At 44.1% G+C, this 24049-nt stretch overlaps 1 protein-coding gene across 1 annotated transcript in view; it reads right to left on the bottom strand.

The window, feature by feature from the left end:
• LOC126426432 (26S proteasome non-ATPase regulatory subunit 10-like) overlaps window positions 1-10819 on the bottom strand; it is a 37845-nt gene extending 27026 nt beyond the window's left edge. Inside the window, exon 1 of the mRNA XM_050088349.1 lies at window positions 10812-10819. Within this exon, the coding sequence (XP_049944306.1) occupies window positions 10812-10819 (8 nt within the window). The remainder of the gene's footprint in view (window positions 1-10811) is intronic.
• Window positions 10820-24049: the final 13230 nt, after the last annotated feature.

Below are 24049 nucleotides of genomic sequence, written 5' to 3'. Positions count from 1 at the left end.
GGTTCCTGAATCTCTGTCTTACCATTATATAATCTATCTGAGACCTTCCAGTATCTCCAGGCTTTTACCATGTATACAACCTTCTTTCATGATTCTTGAACCAAGTGTTAGCTATGATTAAGTTATGCTCTGTGCAAAATTCTATCAGGCGGCTTCCTCTTTCATTCCCTACTCCCATTCCATATTCACCTACTACGTTTACTTCTCTTCCTTTTCCTACTATCGAGTTCCAGTGACACATCATACATTTAATCAAAATCTTCATCATCTGCAGAGCTAGTTGGCATATAAACTTGTACTACTGTGCTAGGCGTGGGCTTCATATCTACCTTGGCCACAATAATGCGTTCACTATGCTGTTTGTAGTAGCTCACCTGCACTCGTATCTTTTTTATTCATTATTAAACCTACTCCTGCATTACCGCTATTTGATTTTGCATTTATAACCCTGTATTCACCTGACCAAAAGTCTTGTTCCTCCTGCCACCGAACTTCACTAATTCCCACTATATCTATCTTTAACCTATCCATTTCCAGTTTTAAATTTTCTAACCTACCTGCCCTATTAAGATATCTGACATTCCACGTTCCGATCCGTAAAACGCCAGTTTTCTTTCTCCTGATAACAACGTACTACTGAGTGACCCCCGCCCAGAGATCTGAATGAGGCACTATTTTACCTCCAGAATATTTTATCCAAGAGGACGCCATCATTATTGAACCGTACAGTAAAACTGTATGCCCTCGGGAAAAACTACAGCTGTAGTTTCTCCTTGCTTTCAGCCTTTCGCAGTACCAGAACAGCAAGGCCGTTTTGGTTAGTGTTATAAGACCAGACCAGTCTCTCACCCACACTGCTGCCCCTTCAGGAACCACAGGTTTGTCTGGCCTCTTAACACATACCCTCAATTGTGGCTGCACCTACGGTACGGCTATCTGTATTGCTGAGGCATGCAAGCCTCTCCACCAGCGTTCAAGGTCCATGGTTCATGAGGGGAAGGGGGGGCCCAAAACATACGTTTTTCATATTAGGTGCATTGTGCTGCAACCTACTGCCAGACGCTCCTAATCAGTGACCTCAGTAGTCAATAGACATCGTGAGAGACCAGAATGGGGCGCACCGCAGAACTCACGAACTGCGAACGTGGTCAGGTGATTGGGTGTCACTTGTGTCGTACGTCTGTACACGAGATTTCCACACTCTTAAACATCCCTAGGTCCACTGTTTCCGATGTGATAGTGGAGTGGAAACGTGAAGGGACACGTACATCACAAAAGCGTACAGGCCGACCTCGTCTGTTGACTGCCAGAGACTGCCGACAGTTGAAGATGGTCGTAAGGTGTAATAGGCAGACGTCTATCCAGACTCTCACACAGAAATTCCAGATTGCATCACGATCCACTTCAGGTAGTATCACAGTTAGGTGGGAGGTGAGAAAAGATGGATTTCATGGTCGAGCTACTGCCCACAAGCCACACATCACGCCGGTAAATGCCAAACGACACCTCGCTTGTTGTAAGGAGCATAAAGATTTGACGATTGAACAGTGGAAAAACGTTGTGTGGAGTGACGAATCACGGTACACAATGTGGCGATCCGATGGCTTGGTGTGGGTATGACGAATGGCCAGTGAACTTCATCCGCCAAGGTGTGTAGTGCCAACAGTCAAATTCGGAGGCGTTGGTGTTATGGTGTGGTCGTGTTTTTCATAGAGTGGACTTGCACCCCTTGTTGTTTTCCGTGACACTATCACAGCACAGGCCTGCATTGATGTTTTAAGCACCTTCTTGTTTCTCGCTGTTGAAAAGCAATTAGGGGATGATGATTGAATGTTTCAACACACCTGTTTATAATGCATGGCCTGTGGTGGAGTGGGTACACGACAAGTACATCCCTGTAATGGACTGGCCTGCACAGAGTCCTGATCAGAATCCTATAGAACACCTTTCGGTTGTTTTGAAACGACAACTTCGTGCCAGGCTGCACCGACCGAAGTCGATACCTCTCCTCAGTGCAGCACTCGCTGAGGAATGGGCTTCCATTTGCCCATTTGCCAAGAAATCTTCTAGCACCTGATTGAACGTATGTCAGCGAGAGTGGAAGCTGTCATCAAGGCTAAGGGTGGGGCAACACCACAGTGAATTCCAGCATTACCGATGGATTGCCCCACGAACTTGTATGTCATTTTTAGGCAGGTGTCTTGATACATTTGGACACATAGTGTATATGAACTTCAAATAACTCTTAATGACACTTCAGTGTCTACATTCAGTTTCTTATTTCCTGAGCTGAACGATTGTTGAGTCTCGTTTGCTTTTTATTTTCTTCTTAATTGCACCTCGTTTAGCTCTGTCAACCGCGTTTGTTACGCAGAAGAACATAGACAAAATGCCCTATGAAATGCAAAGAATTTATAGCAGCCACAATGCACAGGGGAAAATTTCCATCAAGATTGGTTTATCTCTCGCGTTCTAGAAGGACAAGATTGTAATTTCTCCGTACTTTAGATATTTTCTATGTGAGCTGATAAGGGTAACAGGCAGCACTTGACTTTTGACTTGCTTTCTGCAGTGAGATTCTAGGAACCACTTGAGGACATTTAACAGATAACGAATCTCCCCTTTTTTGCGGTGAATTCAAGGAGTCCCGTCCCTGACAGACATAATTTTATTTTCTTCCGTTAAGAGTAATCGAAGAAAATAAAGCGGAAACGAAGAGCCACTTCTGCCTCATTACAGCAGGATCTCCTTTTTGTCTCTATTAGCAGTAAGGCCGTTCTGTTTTTAATGAGGCGCAATCGCAGGTCTCTCCACAAGTGTTTAATGAAATTCACGACAGTCGCCTGTATGAGTTCTGGCATTATTGTGGACAGATTCGTTCATTGATAACAGTAACGATATCTGCATGAAGAAAGAGGAAACCAAAATTACAAAAATGATCCACAAGGTGTTTCGGTGGTTGGGTTCTCGTACATTTATGTGAGTTTAGTATTCTAATAATTTGCTCCAGTTGCTTTCAGCGGCAGCACATGGTCGTAATAAACACTCATATAGCTGTATACTATGAGTTTCTTTCAATATTTAACAGCTGCTGGCATTTGCTTAACAAAAAACTCTACACTTTCTATTCAGTACCGGAGTAAGCTTCGATGCAGAAACGTAAAGGCTACAAAAAAACTTTTTCAGTGGATATTTCGTTGTTAAATGGACTTGAGCCGATTAAACGATTTCTTTTCTAGCAGGGGAGGCAAAGGGGTTAGTGGAGGGAGGAAGAACTTACACTGTGTTAAACATGGGGTGCCTCACTGGACAAGCGCAAGGCTGTGATTGCGTAGTTCCACAGTTCGGTTCCGAGTGGGTCGTAACGTCTTTTCTCTCTCGCTCATCAATTCTTTCAACTCTTATAGTGATCTGTTAATGTGGGAAAGACAAGTTGGAAACAACCGCTGACGCCCAGCACTACACACCATTCTTTTGTTTCCATTGTTACTCTTTTCAGCTTAAACGAGAGTCTCTTGTCTACCTAGTTGTGACAGAGAAGATGTAAAATGAGCACCATGTGGTAAAGAACCGAAATCTCAAATAGCCTTCTGTGTTTTCTAACAGAACATTCAGCTATATGCCAAAAGTGAATCCTATTTTGCTTTCGGTAACACATCAATGATACATGTTACTCCAGCTGTACGTTGCCCCATTATTCACTTACACTGTAACTGTTCACAGTCACCACATACGAGGGCTGTTCAAAAAGTAAGGTGACTTTTCAAATTGCGCGGACAACGTACATTCGATTATCGAACTTTTTTTGTTATGTTGGTGCACATGTCCCAAACATAGGTTCACAGTTTCAAGTGTACAGCATACTTCGTTTGTTTCATGGGAAGGCAGTTGGAAAATCTCCAGAATTCGAAGACAGAAAGGTTAGACGAGTTTTAGTGTGCTCGCCGATTTTCGATTATTATAAAAAATTAAACAAAGAATTTTGACCAAATTTTGTGTGAAAAATGGAATCAAGTGCTCTAAAAAACTTAGAATGTGGACAATGGCATCCGGTGAGTATGCTTTAAGTATAAAAAAAAAAGTTTAAAGTTTACAAGTGGCACAAGCTCTTAAGATGGCCGAGAAGACGCCAATAACGAACCTCGCCCTAGATGCCCCAGCACATCAACAGATGATGACGTCGAGGCTGCGAAGAAAATTGTATTTTAAAATCGACGGAACTACCGTAAGAGAAGTTTCTGATGATGTTGGCATATCGGTCGGCTCGTGTCGTGCAATTTTTCGGATGTTTTGGGCATAAGACGTGTATCAGCGAAGTTTGTTGTAAAACTTCTCAATTTTGATCAGAGCAACCGTAGCGTGAATATCGCTCAGGAGCTCTTGAATGACGTCAGTGATGATCCTGATTTGCTCAAAAGGGTCATAAGTGGTGACGATACATGGGTTTACGGTTATGGCGTCGAAATCAAAGCCCAATCGTCCCAATGGGAGCATCCGACAGAGCCAAGACCGAAGAAAGCACGCCAAGTTTGATCAAATGTCAGAGTTTTACTCACTCATTTTTCAATTACCGTGGTGTAGTGCATCACGAATTTTTGCCTCAAGGTCTTACGGTCAATAAGGAGCATTACCTTGACGTTATGCGCCGCTTGCGAGAAGCAGTACGCAAAAAAATGTCCGGAACTGTGGAATCACAATTCACGGCTTTTGCATCACGACAATGCACGCACCTGCTCATTAGTCGTTGCTTGTGAGACATTTTTTGGCCAAAAACAAAACGAAAATCAAGCTTCAGCCACCATATTCACCCGATTTGGCTCCCTGCGACTTTTTCCTGTTCCCAAAACTGAAGAGACCTATGATAGGACAAAGGTTTTCAGCGATTGAGGAAATAAAAACTCCATCGCTGGAAGCACTCAAGGGTGTACCAAAAGTGCTCATGAGAAAGGCTTCGAGGATTGCAAGAAGCGTTGGCACAAGTGTATTGTATCTGAGGGGGGTTTCTTTGAAGAGGACAGCATGGATATTGATGAATAAATAAATATTTTTTCGTAGAAAATATACAGTTACGTTTTGAACACAACTCGTATATTGCCCCCACCCTTGTATTGTATGTTAACCGGGAGACTAGAAACGACTCAGAGACTCCATCCCCACCGCAGCCGGAGTGGTCCACAACCCCACGATGACTACCGGAGTCCACTTCACCCCTCCGCCGCCCCACACCGAACCACTCTTTCAGGGTTACTGTGCGGTTTGGCCCCCAGTGGACCCCCCAGGGAAAGTATCACACCAGACGAATGTAACCCCTATGTTTTTGTGGTAGAATAATGGTGGTGTACGCGTTCGGGAGAACTTGTTTGCGCAGCAATCGCCGACATAACGTAACTGAGGAGGAATAAGGGGAACCAGCCCGCATTCGCCGAGGCAGATGGAAAATCGCCTAAAAACCATCCACAGGCTGGCCAGCTCACCGGACCTCGACACAAGTCCGCTGGGCGGATTCGTGCCGGGGACCAGGCGCTCCTTCCCAATTCCGAAGGCTGTGCGTTAGTCAGCATGGCTAACCGGGCAGTCCCCCCCCCCCCCCCTCCCCCCTCACTATTACTGTAATTAGTTTCGGTAGGAACTTTGTTTACTATGCTGTAGCGAATGGTAGCCTAAAATAACTTGTTCTTATGCTGGAAGAACATTGAAACATAAATAAAGCCTATTTTGCTTTAGTTACCAAACAATCACCGACACGTGTTCTTTTGATAGGACAACATCCAATTTCTCACTGCCGTAATCGAAATGCCGTAAGAGGTTCCCTGACATCTCGTAGCGGTGTGGCCAGCTTTCAACTGCGAAGCGCTAGGGGCCGCAGGCGAAAATGGTTCCGGCTACATAGCTGTGACAACACTGAGGCGTTGCGAGAGGGATGTCTACAAAGATGGTTTACCTTGTGGGCTGTCCCAGGTGCACGAAGCTGCCGCACCAAGCTCACTGCAAGTGTCAGGGACCACCCATTCGCCGACTGAGGGGCAGTCTTGTCAACGCTCAACGTGTTTCTCAGTTGCACTGCTCTGACAGTGCGTGAACCACTGTGTCAGTTCGCGAAATGGGTCGGGACAAGGTATCGCTGAAGTCTTAACTTTGCCATTCCCGGGTGTATCTTGTGTTATCTAATTTGTGGTACACAATTTAACTCAGTCATAAGAAACCGCAACATTCATTCATTCGACCTTACACGGAAAATCATTTTAAATTTAGATAATGCTTCCTTCCTTTGCCGAGGAGCAAAATTAGCCCCTATTACGAATTTTTCACATTCGTTCTAAGCAAAACATGAACTGGATTGACTTGGTATTTTGTGATTTTTTTTCATCTATATCTACATGTACGTCATACTACGCAAGCCACCTAATGGTGTGTGGCAGAGGGTACTTTGGGTATCACTATCTGATCCCTCTAACCCTGTTCCACTCGCGAATAGTGCGTGGGTAGAATGATTGTAGGGAAGCCTCTGTATTGGCTCTAATTTCTCGAATTTTCTGGTCGTGGTCAATACGCGAGATGTATGTGGGGGGAAGTATATGTTGTCCGGCTCCTCCTGAAACGTGCTGTCCAGAAATTTCAATAGTAAATCTCTACGTGATACACAACGCCTCTCTTGTAACGTCTGCCAGTGGAGTTTGTTGAGCTTCTGACACATCTCAGAAGAGTTGTATAATACGTCACTAGATCCTTGCGAACACCTACTTTGTGTTCGAGGGTCTGAATTTTTGCGTCTATGTACAAGCGAATGTTCTGCCTGTCTATACCCATCCTCTCAGGCTGAGTTATCGACGTCCATGTTATTTTATCCATGGGGTTATATATACTAATATACTCACCTCTTTTTATGGTTATGTATATCTAGAAACTCTCGGAAGTTTCGCCTGTACCTACCATCATTCAGGTTTCTTATTCCATCAGGAACCATCGACGCCTTGCAGTATCTCCTGCAACAGCTGGTATTTGGGCTGAAACAGCGTTTTTATAAATTCTTTTACGTGCTCAAAATGGACTCCTTCCTGGTGTGTTAGCAATGACATGAGGACATTTGTCTTGCAGCAGTTGGGTGCACCCACATTTACTGCTTGTGTATTATTAGGAAGGAGTATCTCATTCTTCTTTTTCTGGTCTTCTAGGCCAACAACGGACTCGTCGGTTGTGTACACACTATATTATCGACTGTGCTACAATGGCTACATTATAATAACAGGGCTACGAAGTAACAAAAACACACAATTTACCATAATTTATTTAAGTTACACGTCATTAATTGTGTATTGGATGCAAAATCCACTGGTTCACTTTTAATATAACTGCAGTATTTCTCGAATAACTGTTTCTTGCATGCACAAAATTCTGCTCGTATTTCCCTCAAACGGACAGGAACATCGCAGATCTAAGGTATTTCACTAGTAAATTTGGTGTCGGTGAATTATGTACTTACTCAAGGAGTAGTAGCTGACTTCCTCATTGCATGGATACATGAAATGAAGAATTGTCCTAAGTCATTCATATGTACCCTATACATACGAAGATAGTTCACAAAGTCATTGTATAAAACTTAAATGCATGACAGCCAATGGTTCACTCCCTCTGACACAAGAGATAGCACCACCGCTAGTCCAAATGAGTCCGTAACAGTAGAATGCCGTAAAGAACTGGATAGCTGTCCAGATTTCACCCTGAGCTCTGCATCATCATACATTGATGTGGTAGATAGCGTCAGAACATCACATCAAATGTCCAGGAGGGAAATCGATGTCAACTGTGCACTGATGTATGATGATACCTACCTCCGCCATTCTGATTCAGTAAACCGCCTTCCATCACATTCTCAATCTCCATCACCACACATCAGCCACTGTCTGCTGCTTCTATCCCTATTTTCAGATGCACTTATCCACTAACAGATTACATGTGGAAATGAATAGTGGTAGCGCACTGGGAGAAACTGCTGTCTTCTCATCCACTACATTTGCACTCTGTCCTTGCAGTACTATTGGAATGTGTTGAGGTTCAATGAATGGTGTGTCTGTAGGAGCCCATTAGTCACCTGAACCATGCTGTTGGAGACTCATGGTGCACTGCCAATGTTTCCCAGCAGGTTGTGGCTGCAGAAATTGAAAGCCTCCAGTTCACTTCTGCGACTCGTGGACAGGTATGTCTAAACTCTGCTGCTGAGTGTCTATCGATGAGTAGCACTAACAATAGAAGGTTCTAGTCCTGCTCCAACTTGTTGACCAGTCCCACTACAAGACCCCATATGCTACAAGTCCCTGTCACTGCTGCAGGTTTACAACTATATTTACATCTACATGACTATTCTACAAATCACACTTAAGTGCCTGGCAGAGGGTTCTTCGGAGTACCTTCGCAAATAATTATCTCTTATTCCACTCTCGAACAGGGCATGGTGAAATGAACACCTTCATCTTTCCATGCAAGCTGTGATTTACCTTATTTTATTATGATGATAGTTTCTACCTATGTAGGGCGGAATTAAAAAAAATATTTTAGCCTTTGGAGTGGAAAGTTGGTAACTGAAATTTCGTGACAAGATTCCGACTAGCTGGGCTGTTGTGCTGCTGCAACTCTCGACTAGCAGGAGGGCAGTTGTGCCACTGAACAAAGGAGAAGAGGAAGAAGAAGAAGAAGAAGAAGAAAAAGTACAACAATTACATGTGATGTTGATAATAGCAACTACAGACGTGGACGTAATACATACGGATGTAATATTATCAAGCGGTGGCACTTACTCCTCTGCTTCTTCCTATTCTGCTGGGAGTTACTTGACGGACTCGGCTGCTGCTGACATGATGTGCCTGGTTCAGCTTATTACTGCTCTCGGTGTGATCCTACACACACTAAAGCACCTCAGAATAGTATCACTTACTTGCTGGACTGGTAGATATCGCCTCTTGTGCAGTGGAAGACATAGACAGACTCACTAGTCATTTCAAGGTTGTCGACTGTTTGACCACCAGCAACCATTGACCATTGTTATCATTTGCGAAATGCATCTTCAAGCCATTCCACTGCATCACCATTATCTGCTGTCATGTGACTAGGGCCTCTCGTCGGGTAGACCCTTCGCTGGGTGCAAGTATTTCGATTTGAAGTCACTTCGGCGGCTTGGCGTCGATGGGGATGAAATGATGATGATTAGGACCACACAATACCCAGTCCCTGAGCGGAGAAAACGTCTGACGCAGCCCGGGAATCGAACCTGGGCCCTTAGGATTGACATTCTGTCGAGCTGAACACTCAGCTACCGGGGATGGACACCACTGTCTGCTGAAAAGTATTCTTTTTACGCTCGTCTGTCATGATTTCTTTCCATTTCTTATGTGGGAAGCTATGGTCAGAGGCCTGAGCTGTGTGCTTACAGGTAACACAGTCAGAAGAGCTCTGTCTGTCTGACACCAACATCTCATCAATTGAATACACCAACAGCTCAGCGCAGATTGATCTTTTCTTGCCAATTTCCAGGTGTAGGAGGAGTGGGGATGAGATGGCGATGGAGAGGTGTGAGGAAGGCCAGGGATTCCCCAGTTCTGGAGGTGAGTGACAAATTTAACAGGGACCAATAGGAAGACTTCTACAGAGTGGTGACACGTGAAAATCCAGGTCTGCAAGTACAGACACGTTTTCGGAATGAGGTGGTTCATAAGATCAGCATTTTTGGCACGTTTCGGTTTGCAAAAAGCATTTCCGTTAGCGTCCAGGAATGTCTCTGAAGCCATCGCTGCAACTCAGAACGATTAACGGTTTATAAGTGTTTGTGAGACATACTTGGTAGGAATTTTGTTTATGAAGGAAAATAGATGTCAGGGGGGATAAACTGTATGGCGAGATGGCACAGTGGTTAGCTCTCTGATCTCGCATTCGGGAGGACGACGCTGAAAACCCACGTCGGGTTATAATGATTGAGGTTTTATGTGATTTCCCTAAATCGCTTCAGACAAATTCTAGGATGGTTGCTTCGAAAGGGCGCATCCTTCTCTAATTCGATGGGACTGATGACATTGCTGTTTGGTCCTCTCCCCCAAATCAACTAACCAACCTTCGACAAGTTGCGACAGGTACTACCTCTCTCTCTGCCGTAGATGCAGTTTGTGGGAGAGAAACTTTTAGCATTACCCATAACACTCATAGCAACTCTATTGAGATGTATCATCCTATGTGCGCAGCTGTTTACAATGCATTGCTAGCTTGGAGTCTTAACAAATCGTACGAAATTCTACAGCCGCCTGGTAACTGGTCTCAGAAATGTTGGCTGCGACTTGGAATTGGATCTGCTAAATTTTACCACACTTTTGCGTTCGGAAGATGCGTAGTTTGCGCAATGACGCTAGGTTCAGTATTGCCCGTTCCGAGGTAATGCATACAGTTTTTCTTGTAGAAAACTGGTTTTAGAGTTGCATACTGCCTACTAATCTCACAGAAAGTATCATACGATGAATTTCCTAAGCGACTTGCGACCGTATTTCTTTCCCCAGTGCTGTTGCTACCTGACTCTCATATATAGTGGCAGGGATTCTTAGGAGCACTGGGACAGTGGTTTGCGGTCCTAGTATTATTACCCATGCTTATTTTCTTCCTAGCAACTATTTACTTGTTGATTCGCAGAAGCCTACACCCCTTCTCTTCAGCGACAGTTTACTGTCCTGTTCTCACCTATCCCTATGTCCTTCCTAACAGCTCTTCACTTGTATATTGGCAGGAGGCTACTCTCCTGTACTTTAGTGATAATCAACTGTCCTACTATCACCAACCTCTTCATAGTGCCGCCATTTGTTCCTGCCAATTTTTCACCTGCAATGTCGCAATTTCGCTTGCCTTCCAGTAGTGGAATTGTGAACTAGACAGTAAGTCACTGCACATCAAGGTAAACATGCACAAAGCACTTCCCACTAATTTTTACTCATGACATCACCATCATACGACTGGATGCTGTGTTGCCAGGTCGCATTCCCGCGCTCTGATGGCGCTATTGTCAACTAAGTCAGTTGATCTCCACATGTCAATGTGAACACACTTACAAGAAAAAAATTAGGAATCAGTCTTTGCAGGATTATATCCCAAAATATGAACTAAAGAAAAAGTCATCCTACGTCCTTCCACACCAACTCAGTAGAGATTGAGCGTTTCCCTGCATTTTTGCGGGTAAAGGAATAGAGGGGAAGGCTTAGGTAAGTGGGTGAGGTAAGACCAGAGAGGGAGAGGGGTGAAAAAATTCTAAAATCATCCAGTGACGTCATCAGATTACCTCATCAGGGCGAAATTGCCATATCTATAGCCAACATCTTGAATAAATTTGGCACCAATGCAAAAGTGGCTTTGTGTCCGCTTTGTTGCACTGCTTACTTTTACATCTTCCTTGGGTTTCATGCTGAAAACTAGTGGTAATGGCAATAATGAAAAATTCTTTATGGGGCCAGTACTGCAAGTCGTATCGAAGCATTTGCTCACTTCTGTCAGTTTTTAAACGCTGAATCTCATTTCGCAAACCGAGTGAGGCGGTGCAGTGGTTAGCACACTGGACTCGCATTCGGGAGGATGATGGTTCAAACCTGTGCCAGCCATCCTAATTTAGGTTTTCCTTGATTGACCTAAACCACTTCATGCAAATGCTGCGGCGGTTCCTTTGAAGGGACACGCCTGACTTCATCATCTTTCCCTAATCCGTTGGGGCTGATGACCTTTCTGTTTGGTTCTCTAACACAAATCAACAAAACAATCATTTCCCAAATTGTTTGTACGGGTTTGGAGACTGGCGGCGTCACTCAGCTTGCATTCTGCCATATCGATATATGTACTCCAACAAAATCACTCTAGTGCAGGAAATGTTTTAAAAATGCAAGTCTGCTTTTCGCGTTGTAGAGAAATTTGAGAAGAGTAATCTTAATTCGCATGATGGACGACCCCTTGTTGTCTTACGATGTCCATGCTGGTGCTGCTGCTTCTGATCCGCGACGGAGATATGGCAGGAATTCGTAACTGTAGGAAGTACACACATCGCTCAATTTCCTCGGGACTTCAGTATTTCCATAATTCATCACCGTGCTGACACCATTTCTATGAGGCGGTTACAGCTTTTTTGTCCTCAACTGGGGGTCTCCTCTGATATTTGTCATGGTTGTGCAGTTATTGGGCCCATGAGGCACAGAAATACAAGACAACTGAGTTATTAACCATCACTACTTTATTTTTATAAGAACAATAAAAATACGCCGACCAGTCATAGTTGTGTCTCACAGCTTATCATGAATAAATATGGATTCGTCAGTACTCCACCGTGAGCCAAGAAATGCATAAATTCGACGTCAAAACCACACAGGTTCTGCCTGTGTAAGCAGACAGAGGCATGACGCTGCTACTTTGGGTGCGGAGCCACTCTGCACGCGGCATACACTGACACTGCAGTTTGCCAGCATTCCGAGATTGCGCCAAGCCTGTAACTATTACATTAAGTTATTTAAAGACAAAGGATCATGTTGTCTCATTAATGATTGATGAGATGCACATCGAAACATTGAATTATGAAGGAGGCAATGTTCTAAATACAACATTTAATGGAGACAGTACAACTATCTCTTTATATGTTTTCATTATCCAAAGCCTTTTGTCTTCATTTAAAGAACTTGTACACAATCTGTCCATAAACACTCTTCAGAAATGTCATCTTTCACTGATCTTAAAAATGTTATAATGGACTTGGACAATATTGGTTTTAAAGTGGTTTGTGTTGTGAGTATGGCGTATTCCTCAACACCACCAAGAAGACTACTGTTTATTCCCAACCTTTAGACCTCTTCAGCACTATTTTTATCATTGATAGCATGTAGATGTTGAAATGCAGTCGGAAGAATTGAATCCACCGGAAAAATTTCCATCTGGTCTTCACATATCCTAATTTTGGAAAGACAGGCAAAAATTCGCCACTGAAAGTCGTTTCATTTTCTACCTTAAAGAAGGTCCATGCCACGGAGAGTAAACTGATCATAAAAGACTCCTATGATTTGTGTGTGAAATCACTCTATCCATCAAAATTTTAAAGGTAGAATGGTATATATATTCAGCCCATATGTTTTACAGGGGCTTCTTACTTTAGATGAGGAACACAATCTGCGTGAATATCAGAGTACAGCAAATTTCATTACTTTAATGAAAAGTGTTAGTAAGTGGTGAAAGTTGAAACAAAATATAAATGTGAACGTCGCTTAAGCATTCACTGACAGTGATACGAAATGACGATAATTTCTTGTGTCTGAATACGTTTTCGAACTGGTCAAATGGTTGGGACCAGAAGATGGTGTTAAAGAGCAACTGCCTGACATGATATACCCGTCAGGCACTATCAAACACGACTCATGGCCAAATTGAAACGGCCCAGTACTGTGTCAATGAACTCGACTTCAAGTGCTTTTTTGCTAGTTAAAGTACAGATAGAAGTCCTTGGATCAAGGTTTGGTAATTACAGGACGTGTGTAGATTCACGGTACTTAGTATCCTTCAGACAAATCTTTGAAACCGAATGCAGGACAAAAGTTGAAAACCTTCTTCCAATTCAATCCAATGTGTTTGGAAATGTAACTTTTTCTATGACAAGTACCGATGAAAGCAACTTCCCTACATGTCCAACCACTATATCTACTATAAGTGACACAGTTCACTTTGAATATTCTCCTACATATGTGAAGGAGATGGAGTAACTGTTTTCTCTTCTTATATATTTATGTCGGATAGACCGTCAGAGACAGAACACCTCGTGTTCCTGCTGTTAATAAGGTGAGTACACCGTTCGTTTGTTGTACATTTTTACGAGCTTCAAACAGGAGCGACTGCAGTAATGGATAGGAACTGTGATTGCTGTGTACAGATGCGAGTTGAGTTGGCGATCCTTCGCTCACAGCTCCAGGCTGCGTTGGATCCCGTCACACAGCTTGAGGCTGCTGCCAAGGGGCGTCACACTGGGGGGTTGGAGGCGGGGATGCGACGGACGTCGAGCACGTCCCACGTGTTCCCCGATCGGTCCACTACTGTGGCCAGCGCGGGAACCGCCTGCACTGAGGTTGGCCTCTCACCTGTGGTCAAGTGGGAGATAATTCCAAAGGCTGGCAGACAGCGAAAAACTTTCTGAGGGCCGATTGTATGGCCTCCTCAGTTCGTTTGACGAACAGGTTACGGGCGTTATCTGAGGTGACGATGTCTCTGAGCTGGAATGCAGTCGTCCACCCTGTTCCAGAGGAAGCTTCTCGGCCCGCAAGGTCTGGACATTCACAGAGGGTTGGTTTGCTGGTAGTTGGGAGCACCAACGTTAGGTGCATAATGCGAACCCTTCGGAACATGGCTACCGAGGAGACGAAGGAAGCCAATGTGTACTCCATGTGCGTTCTGGGGGGAGCCATTCCGGATGTGGAAAGAGTGCTTTCAGCTGCCATGAAGAGTACAGGGTGCAGCCAACTGCAGGGGGTCGCTCATGTCGGTACCAATCACCTGTGTCGCTTTGGATCGGAGCAGATTCTGTCTGGTTTCGGGCGGCTAGGGGAAACAGTAAAGACTGCCAGTCTTGCTTGCGAGGTAAAGGCGCATCTCACCATCTGAAGCATCGTCGATAGAACCGACTGTGGTCCTTTGGTGCAGAGCCGAGTGGAGGGTCTGAATCAGACGATCAGGAGGTTCTGTAACGGTGGAGGCTGCAGATAACTTGACTTGCGCCACCGGATTGTGGGTTTCTAGGTTCTGCTTAATAGGTGAGAAGTCCACTACACACATGAAACGGCTACACGGGTAGCGGGGGCTGTGTGGAAGGGTCTGGGCGGTTTTTTAGGTTAGAGGATCTCAGGGAACCACAGAAATGGCGTCGGTCTAAAAGGGGACAGGTAAAACACAGTAAGGTAGTTGTAGAAACGATCGGTATTGTAGTTGTAAATTTTCGTAGCTGTGTTGGGAAAGAAACACAGCTCGAAGACCTAGTTAAAAGCACTGAAACTCAAATAGTTATTGGTACAGAAAGCTGGCTAAAGCCGGAGAGAAGATCAACAAAATTTTTGAAACGACCTAACAGAGTTTTGAAAGGATAGATTAAATACAGTTGGTGGTGGAATATTTATTGCTGTCAGAAGTAGTTTGCCTTGTAGTGAAATTGAAGTAGATAGTTCCTGCAAAATAGTATGGCTAGAGGTTATACTTGAAAATCGGACTAAACTATTAACTGGATCGTTTTACCGACCCCCCGACTCAGAAGTTATAGTTGCTGAACAGTTCAAAGGAAACTTGAGTCTCTTTGCAAATAGCAACCCCACTCATATAGTTATAGTTGATGGTGTCTTCAATTTACCCTCAATATGCTGAAAAAACTATACGTTTAAGGCAGGCGTCAGGCATAAAACGTCATCCGAAATTGTACTGAATTCTGTCTCAGAAAAAAATTTTGAACAATTAGTTCATGAGCCCACTCGAAGCGTAAATGGCTGCGAAAGCATACTTCACCTCTTAGCAACAAATGCACTACTGGCCATTAAAATTTGCTACACCACTAAGATGATGTGCTACAGACACGAAATTTAACCGACAGGAAGGAGATACTGTGATATGCAAATGATTAGCTTTTCAGAGCATTCACCCAAGGTTGGTGCCGCTGGCGACACCTACAACGTGCTGACATGAGGAAAGTTTCCAACCGATTTCTCATACACAAACAGCAGTTGACCGGCGTTGCTTGGTGAAACGTTGTTGTGATGCCTCGTGTAAGGAGGGGAATGTGTACCATCACGTTTCCAACTTTGATAACGGTCGGATTGTAACCTATCGTGATTGCGGTTTATCGTATCGCGACATTGCTGCTCGCGTTGGTCGAGATCCAATGACTGTTAGCAGAATATGGAATCGGTGGCTTCAGGAGGGTACTACGGAATGCCGTGCTGGTTCGCAACGGCCTCGTATCACTAGCAGTCGAGATGACAGGCATCTTATCCGCATGGTTGTGACGGATCGTGCAGCCACGTCTCGATCCCTGCGTCAACAGGTGGGGACGTTTACAAGACAACAACCATCTGCACAAACAGTTCGACGACGTTTGCAGCAACATGGACTATCAGCTCGGAGACCATGGCTGCGGTTACCCTTGACGCTGCATCACAGACAGGGGCCAGTAGTGTAATCCTGGACAAATAGTGAGTATCGTGACGAATACAGGTATTAGCGTGCACAAGGCAGTTGCTGCTATGTTGAATGCCGTAAAACCTACAACCATGAAAAACAAACGCAAAGTATATCTATTTAAAAAAGCTGTTAAAATGCTCTTAACGCCGTTTTAAGAGACAGTCTTCGCCCCTTCCGATCTGTTCATGTAAGCGTAGAAAAGTTGTGTAATGATTTCAGAGAGACAGTATCGACAGCAATTAAGAGATGTATACCACATAAATTAATAAGTGATGGTACTCATCCACCATGGTACACAAAACGGGTAATGTCATTGTTGCAGAAGCACCGAAAAACACATGCCAAATTTAAAAGAACACCAAATCCCCACGACTGGCAAAGTTTTACAGAAGTTCGAAATATAGCGCGTACTTCAATGCTAGATGCTTTTAATAAATTCCATAACGGAACTCTGTGTCGAAATCTGACAAAACCCTAAGAGGTTCTGGTCATACATAAAGCACACCAGTGCCAAGAAGCAATCAACAACACCTTCACTGCGCGATAACAACGGTGAAGTCACAGATGACAGTGCCACTGAAGCGGAGTTATTGAACACGGTTTTCCGAAACTCCTTCACCAAAGAAGACGAAGTAAATATTACTGAATTTCAATCAAGAACAACTGCCAAGATAAGAAACATAGAAGTAGATATCCTTGGAGTAATGGAGCAGCTTAAATCACTTAAAAAAGGAAAGGCCTTCGGTCCAGATTGTATACCAGTCAGGTTCTTCTCAGAGTATACTGATAAAATAGCTCCATATTTAGCAATTATATACAACCACTCGCTCACAGAAAGATTCGTACCTAAAGACTAGAAAATTGCTCATGTTACCACAATACCCAAAAAGGGAAGTAGGAGTAATCCGTTGAATTACAGGACAATATCTCTAACGTCGATTTGCAGTATGGTTTTGGAACATATATTGTATTCGAATATTATGAAGTACCTCGAAGAAAACGATTTATTGACACATAGTCAGCACGGATTCATAAAATATCGTTCTTGTGAAACACAACTAGCTCTTTATACTTATGAGGTAATGAGTGCTATCGACAGGGGATGTCAGATTGATTCCGTATTTTTAGATTTCCAGAAGACTATCAACACCGTTCCTCACAAGCGTCTTCTAACCGAACTGCATGCCTATGAATATCGCCTCAGTTGTGCGACTGGATTTGTGACTTCCTGTCAGAAAAGTCACAGTTCGTAGTAATAGACGGAAAGTCATCGTGTAAAACAGAAGTAATATCCGGCGTTCCCCGAGGAAGTGCTATAGTTCCTTATCTACACTCCTGGAAATGGAAAAAAGAACACATTGACACCGGTGTGTCAGACCCACCATACTTGCTCCGGACACTGCGAGAGGGCTGTACAAGCAATGATCACACGCACGGCACAGCGGACAAACCAGGAACCGCGGTGTTGGCCGTCGAATGGCGCTAGCTGCGCAGCATTTGTGCACCGCCGCCGTCAGTGTCAGCCAGTTTGCCGTGGCATACGGAGATCCATCGCAGTCTTTAACACTGGTAGCATGCCGCGACAGCGTGGACGTGAACCGTATGTGCAGTTGACGGACTTTGAGCGAGGGCGTATAGTGGGCATGCGGGAGGCCGGGTGGACGTACCGCCGAATTGCTCAACACGTGAGGCGTGAGGTCTCCACAGTACATCGATGTTGTCGCCAGTGGTCGGCGGAAGGTGCACGTGCCCGTCGACCTGGGACCGGACCGCAGCGACGCACGGATGCACGCTAAGACTGTAGGATCCTACGCAGTGCCGTAGGGGACCGCACCGCCACTTCCCAGCAAATTAGGGACACTGTTGCTCCTGGGGTATCGGCGAGGACCATTCGCAACCGTCTCCATGAAGCTGGGCTACGGTCCCGCACACCGTTAGGCCGTCTTCCGCTCACGCCCCAACATCGTGCAGCCCGCCTCCAGTGGTGTCGCGACGGGCGTGAATGGAGGGACGAATGGAGACGTGTCGTCTTCAGCGATGACAGTCGCTTCTGCCTTGGTGCCAATGATGGTCGTATGCGTGTTTGGCGCCGTGCAGGTGAGCGCCACAATCAGGACTGCATACGACCGAGGCACACAGGGCCAACACCCGGCATCATGGTGTGGGGAGCGATCTCCTACACTGGCCGTACACTACTGGTGATCGTCGAGGGCACACTGAATAGTGCACGGTACATCCAAACCGTCATCGAACCCATCGTTCTACCATTCCTAGACCGGCAAGGGAACTTGCTGTTCCAACAGGACAATGCACGTTCGCATGTATCCCGTGCCACCCAACGTGCTCTAGAAGGTGTAAGTCAACTACCCTGGCCAGCAAGATCTCCGGATCTGTCCTCCATTGAGCATGTTTGGGACTGGATGAAGCGTCGTCTCACGCGGTCTGCACGTCCAGCACGAACGCTGGTCCAACTGAGACGCCAGGTGGAAATGGCGTGGCAAGCCGTTCCACAGGACTACATCCAGCATCTCTACGATCGTCTCCGTGGGAGAATAGCAGCCTGCATTGCTGCCAAAGGTGGATATACACTGTACTAGTGCCGGCATTGTGCATGCTCTGTTGCCTGTGTCTATGTGCCTGTGGTTCTGTCAGTGTGATCATGTGATGTATCTGACCCCAGGAATGTGTCAATAAAGTTTCCCCTTCTTGGGACAATGAATTCACGGTGTTCTTATTTCAATTTCCAGGAGTGTATATTAACGATATAGGATACAATCTTAGTAGCCGTCTTAGATTGTTTGCAGATGATGCTGTCATTTACTGTCTTTTAAGGTAATCAGATGACCAAAACGAATTGCAAAATGACTTAGATAGGATATCTGCGTGGTGCAAAAAGCGGCAACTGACCCTGAATGAAGAAAAGTATGAACTTATTGATATGAGTAATAAAAGAAATCCGCTAAATTTCGATTACGCGATAAGTCACACAAATCTGAAGGCTGCGATTCATTGGCAGAACACTTAGAAGGTGCAACAGGTCTAGAAAAGGGACTGCTTACACCACGCTTGTCCGCCCTATTCTGGAGTATTGCTGCACGGTGTGGGATCCGCATCAGGTGAGACTGACGGATGACATCAAAAAAGTACAAAGAATGGCTGCAAATTGAAGTGACGCAAACAAATCAAGCTGCGTACAATATGAGGTAATAAACATGTTATGTACCACAGGTAAACAGAGAAGCTTCAAAACTGTTTACAATTTGATACATTAACAAATAATCGTTGTGTATTAAACTACATACTTTCACCAAATACAGTTAAATTTTTAAATGTGATGCACAAATGTATAATTTACAATTAAATTTCTAGTTGAAGTTACTCCTTCCTCTACCTTCTTTAAAAGAGTGATAAAATTTTCAACAGGTATCTCAGTTAAAAATGCCCTAAAATCCTTAACACAACAACACGTACATGACTAAATATATGTACGGCAAGGCCCAACATCAACAGCGCAAAACGCATTCAAGCTTTCGCCAACATGGGCCACTTCCCGGTCAAAACATGTTACGACTACAGCAGTGGGCAAACTTACACAGATAATAACACAGGCCACCTAGCAACCTTGCCAAAATCAGTTTATACGAAGTAGGAAGAAGGGGGAGAGGGGTAAACACAACAAATACCATACAAAAGTGCACTTGCCAAACCTACTACTAAAAATACAGTATATAAAGCTCTCAATTAGTGACAAATCTGGGATAGGCCTGGCAGTATTGCACCTGAGCGCTAGTACCCAAATGAGGTTGACAGATACCAAGGTCTGACATCATCTTAGGGCTAACTGGCACAACAAATAAATAAGAGTAAAAGAACAAGAAAATGCCAATGCCCAAGAATTTAAATAGGATTGAGTACACACGAGGCTAAAATCAATTGCGAGCACCTTGCACATCGTCTTAGGCTTAGTTGACACTACAAATAAATAAAGGTAAAAGAACAGACAAATGACAATGCCCAGCAATTTAAATAAAATAAGTAAGCACAAGGCTAAAAGCAATTGCTAGCAACTTAACAAGCACACATAAAAATATCAGACTGCTGCCACATCACAAGCGGAACAGGCACGCGCACAGTCCCCTGCAAGCCAGAAATCCAATAACACGCACTCCAGCAACCGAGCCAGTCTGACCACAGTAATTTCAACTCAGAATCAGGGCGCGTGAGCACACCGGGTCCACTCAAAACACACACTGCTAAATAATTCGCACCAACAGATACGGCTGCCCCCCGGGCTGGAAAACAGGGGCGACGACCGGGTACACACCAGCAGAAAACTCGACACCCAGACTCCGGCTAGAACGGAATCAAACAGAAAATATAAACAACAGCTGAAGTACGGCGAAGTAAGGTGAAACGAACTCCGCCACGCAGACCGGACAGAGCAAACACACAGAAAACCTGCCCTGCAGTCCTTACGACTCCTGGGTGCGGAAACCCAACTGATATCGTGGCACCCCTTTCAGAGGCTGAGAACCTCGAGCGATCTCGTGCGGGAATCTATCAGTTGTCCACTACACCACATCATCAACACGCCACACTGGCCAATGCCCAAATCAACGAGGCCCGCCAACAACGAGACCACACCTCCGTGCCGGGGCGGAATGCAAAACACCACCAGCTCGGTGCGAATCCAACTGCCGAGCCAAACGCGCGCGGTCCCCTGCGATAAACGCTCCAGAGGGCAGCAGCCGCCTCAGCGCCTGCGCAGACCGAACCAGACGGAAACAGAAATACGAGTCGCTATCGATAGTGCTGGATATGCAACGCGCCAGAGAAACGGCAGACACTTCACTTGTAAAAGTGGACATTCTAAAGACAGTGAGCCAGTATGCCATCGATATTCAAAGGTACCGAGGCCGTACCCCTAGGCAACACTTTCGTCAGTGTCTCGCTAGGCAGCAGCAGAATCGAACTTCGAGTAGAGCGCCTGTATAGGGAGAGAGTGACCAATCGGACGATACGGCGGCCATTTTTCTGCCAAACTGCGAGAGGGACTTTTGAATGGCCAGTACTGGAGTAGTGGAGTACACACTCACCGAATCAAAAGCACAAGACAACATGGCGAAATCATTCGTTAAATGCCTTTCTTTACAGCTATAATATACTCATAGTAACCTACTACGTACAGCACATGAAAATTTAATGCAGTGCCTGTAAAAATTATTCGTTACTTGCATTTATCTCCTTTAAAGTTCGTTTACTAGACATATTGCAATGAAAGTACCGTAAATAAAAAAAATATAGTGTCTAGCATTTGTTTTGTATCGGAAGTGCATAATGCTAAAGATTTTTTGACGTACCTGTACTACCTCAGATGAAAGAAAGTCGTAAGCAGTTGTTTACTTGTGATATTCAAAAAGTGTGAGACGTATTAGCACTTCTTGTCACGTCTTCAAACTGTTTGCATGTCACAAGTAAACGACTGCTTACGACTTTCTTTCATATATATATACTGAATACCTCTCGTAGATAACAAACAAAAAAGATTACAAAAATCAGGTAATGTGAAATGTAGGCAACTGTAATAACGACCAAATATAACAAGAAAACTACTGCATCCCTTCCACCACACAGTAAGTATGCCTATTAAAAACTGTCTGCAAGAGTGCCTACAATTATTTACTAAGAATAATGTTTCAGCAACAACGACAACTGCGGAAAACGTGCTTACATCTTGCCTGCGTCAACAGTCAGGCAATAATACTGAAACCAAAATAATGCCTAGTGTTCTGATTCGGAACGAAATAAAGTTTGACGCTATAAAGTAGAATGCGCATGGCACAAAAATTACAGGAACTTTCCGTTTCCAGCAAGGACTTTCAGATATTGGCTTCCGAAAAGCTTGTGATGCTACCAGTATGCATGAACTGTTAAAGAAATAAGAGCTTAAAAATTGGAACAACCAAATGCAGCACAACCCGGCATCGTTCACGAACGTCTGCAGAACGAATTACAGATGTCAAAAACAATACTGTACAATTACTAACGTGTTTACTTCAAACATGTAGGCCTACCGACTGCATCACAAAACGCTTCATTATTTCAACTCGTATTTAAGATCGCAAACGCTAATTACGTACTAAAAACGATATACAACTAAATCGAACTTGCATGCACAACGCATAACAAGTCTCTCAATAATTCAAATACCTTTTAATCGTTTCCAAAAGTCCTCTGAACTTCAATTCAACTAAAAAGCAGGGCGAATATAGGAAGCGCGAGAGACGTTTGGCAGAAAAATGGCGCCAAAGCTGATCAACCAATCAAGGTCAACTTCACCTATGGCCACTCTCTCTGTATACAGGCTCTCTAACTTTGAGGCTTAAAGCGCCTTACACAGACTGGCTCGTGGTCTTGTCAGCTGCAGCGAATGAAAGCGTTAGTGAGTCTTGCTGGACAACAGGTTAGGTGTTCGCATGTGGAGTTGATGCAGCATGGTCGGCACAGTTGTTACCTTGGACAGAATCTCGGTGACATGATTTACAGTATAGGTTCGCAGCATCACCTGTAAAAGAAGTGGAATTTCAGGTTAAGGTTATGTCTTGAGTCTAAACCAAGGGATGAGAGTGCTACACTTCGTGGGCCAGCTAGTCTTCCATCGAGAGTACGAGCTGTTTAAGCACTGCTGAATGAGCTGTCTGGATTAGCTAAAGGTCGACAGGTGCAACAAGTACAGCACGTGTCATCTGCTAATTAGGCTGGATTTCACAGTGTAGCTTGTGGATCTTCATATTATGAACAGAAATGACAACTCAAAACAATACATGGCGAGCTCAGTGTTTAGTATGGAAACACTTGTTAGCTTCTGGTATTAATGTACACCGCTGATTAACCTTGTTTAATTCTGTGATAGTGTATGGTAGCGTTTGTGTTCTAGTTGTATGCTGCCAATGGTACACTTTGTCATCAGACAGTTCAACGACTTCTTCAGTACTTGATTTTCATTAAGTGACATTTTACATTTTGATTACTCAATTTGGTAGTTACAAAATGGTTCAAATGGCTCGGAGCACTATGGGACTTACCATCTGTGGTCATTAGTCCCCTAGAACTTAGAACTACTTAAACCTAACTAACCTAAGGACATCACACACATCCATGCCCGAGGCAGGATTCGAACCTGCGACCGTAGCAGTCGCACGGTTCCGGACTGAGCGCCTTAACCGCGAGACCACCGGGGCCGGCTTGGTAGTTACAGGTGCAGTGTTTTTGAAATATATATATAATCAGCCAACTTCATTGATGCAAATGTTTTTAAATCTTTTAAACGAAAATATATTTCTATAACTTTTCTCTTAGTTAAGATTTGCAAACTTTTATTTATTTATTTTTTTGTATAGAGAGACATTTTGGCTAGCCTGTGACTCACTTCAACCTAGGTGCTTCTTAAATCATAATGTGGAAAGGTTCTATTTATTTTTTTAACTCTAGTAATTTCACCAAGTATTCGTAAAATCATCTTCATCTAAGCCTTAGTGAAATGTTAAGTTTTTATCTGATTTACGATCTGCTCTAGAATCGTCACTTGGTTTTCAAATTACATTACACAATTTTAAGACACATTTTATCATCATACCTTTTTTGTGTATTTTAGATCTGTTTAATACTTGATATCTGTTCAAAAATTGAACACGTTTCAGTAAAGACGTCAAATAAAAAAAACTGCATTGTAAGTTGAAGTAAGTGTCCAGAATGGATCGAAAATAGTGTATAGTATCAGCTGACAGTGAAAAGGCTGAAACTCGCAGTGGTGCAATGCATCTCCTCATACTGATCTGTTACCTCC

This window comes from Schistocerca serialis, chromosome 11, assembly GCF_023864345.2.
Source record: "Schistocerca serialis cubense isolate TAMUIC-IGC-003099 chromosome 11, iqSchSeri2.2, whole genome shotgun sequence".
Classification (NCBI taxonomy): Eukaryota; Metazoa; Arthropoda; class Insecta; order Orthoptera; family Acrididae; genus Schistocerca; species Schistocerca serialis.
The sequence above is the reverse complement of the archived record's forward strand: the minus strand, read 5'-3'. Positions and strand labels throughout refer to the sequence as shown.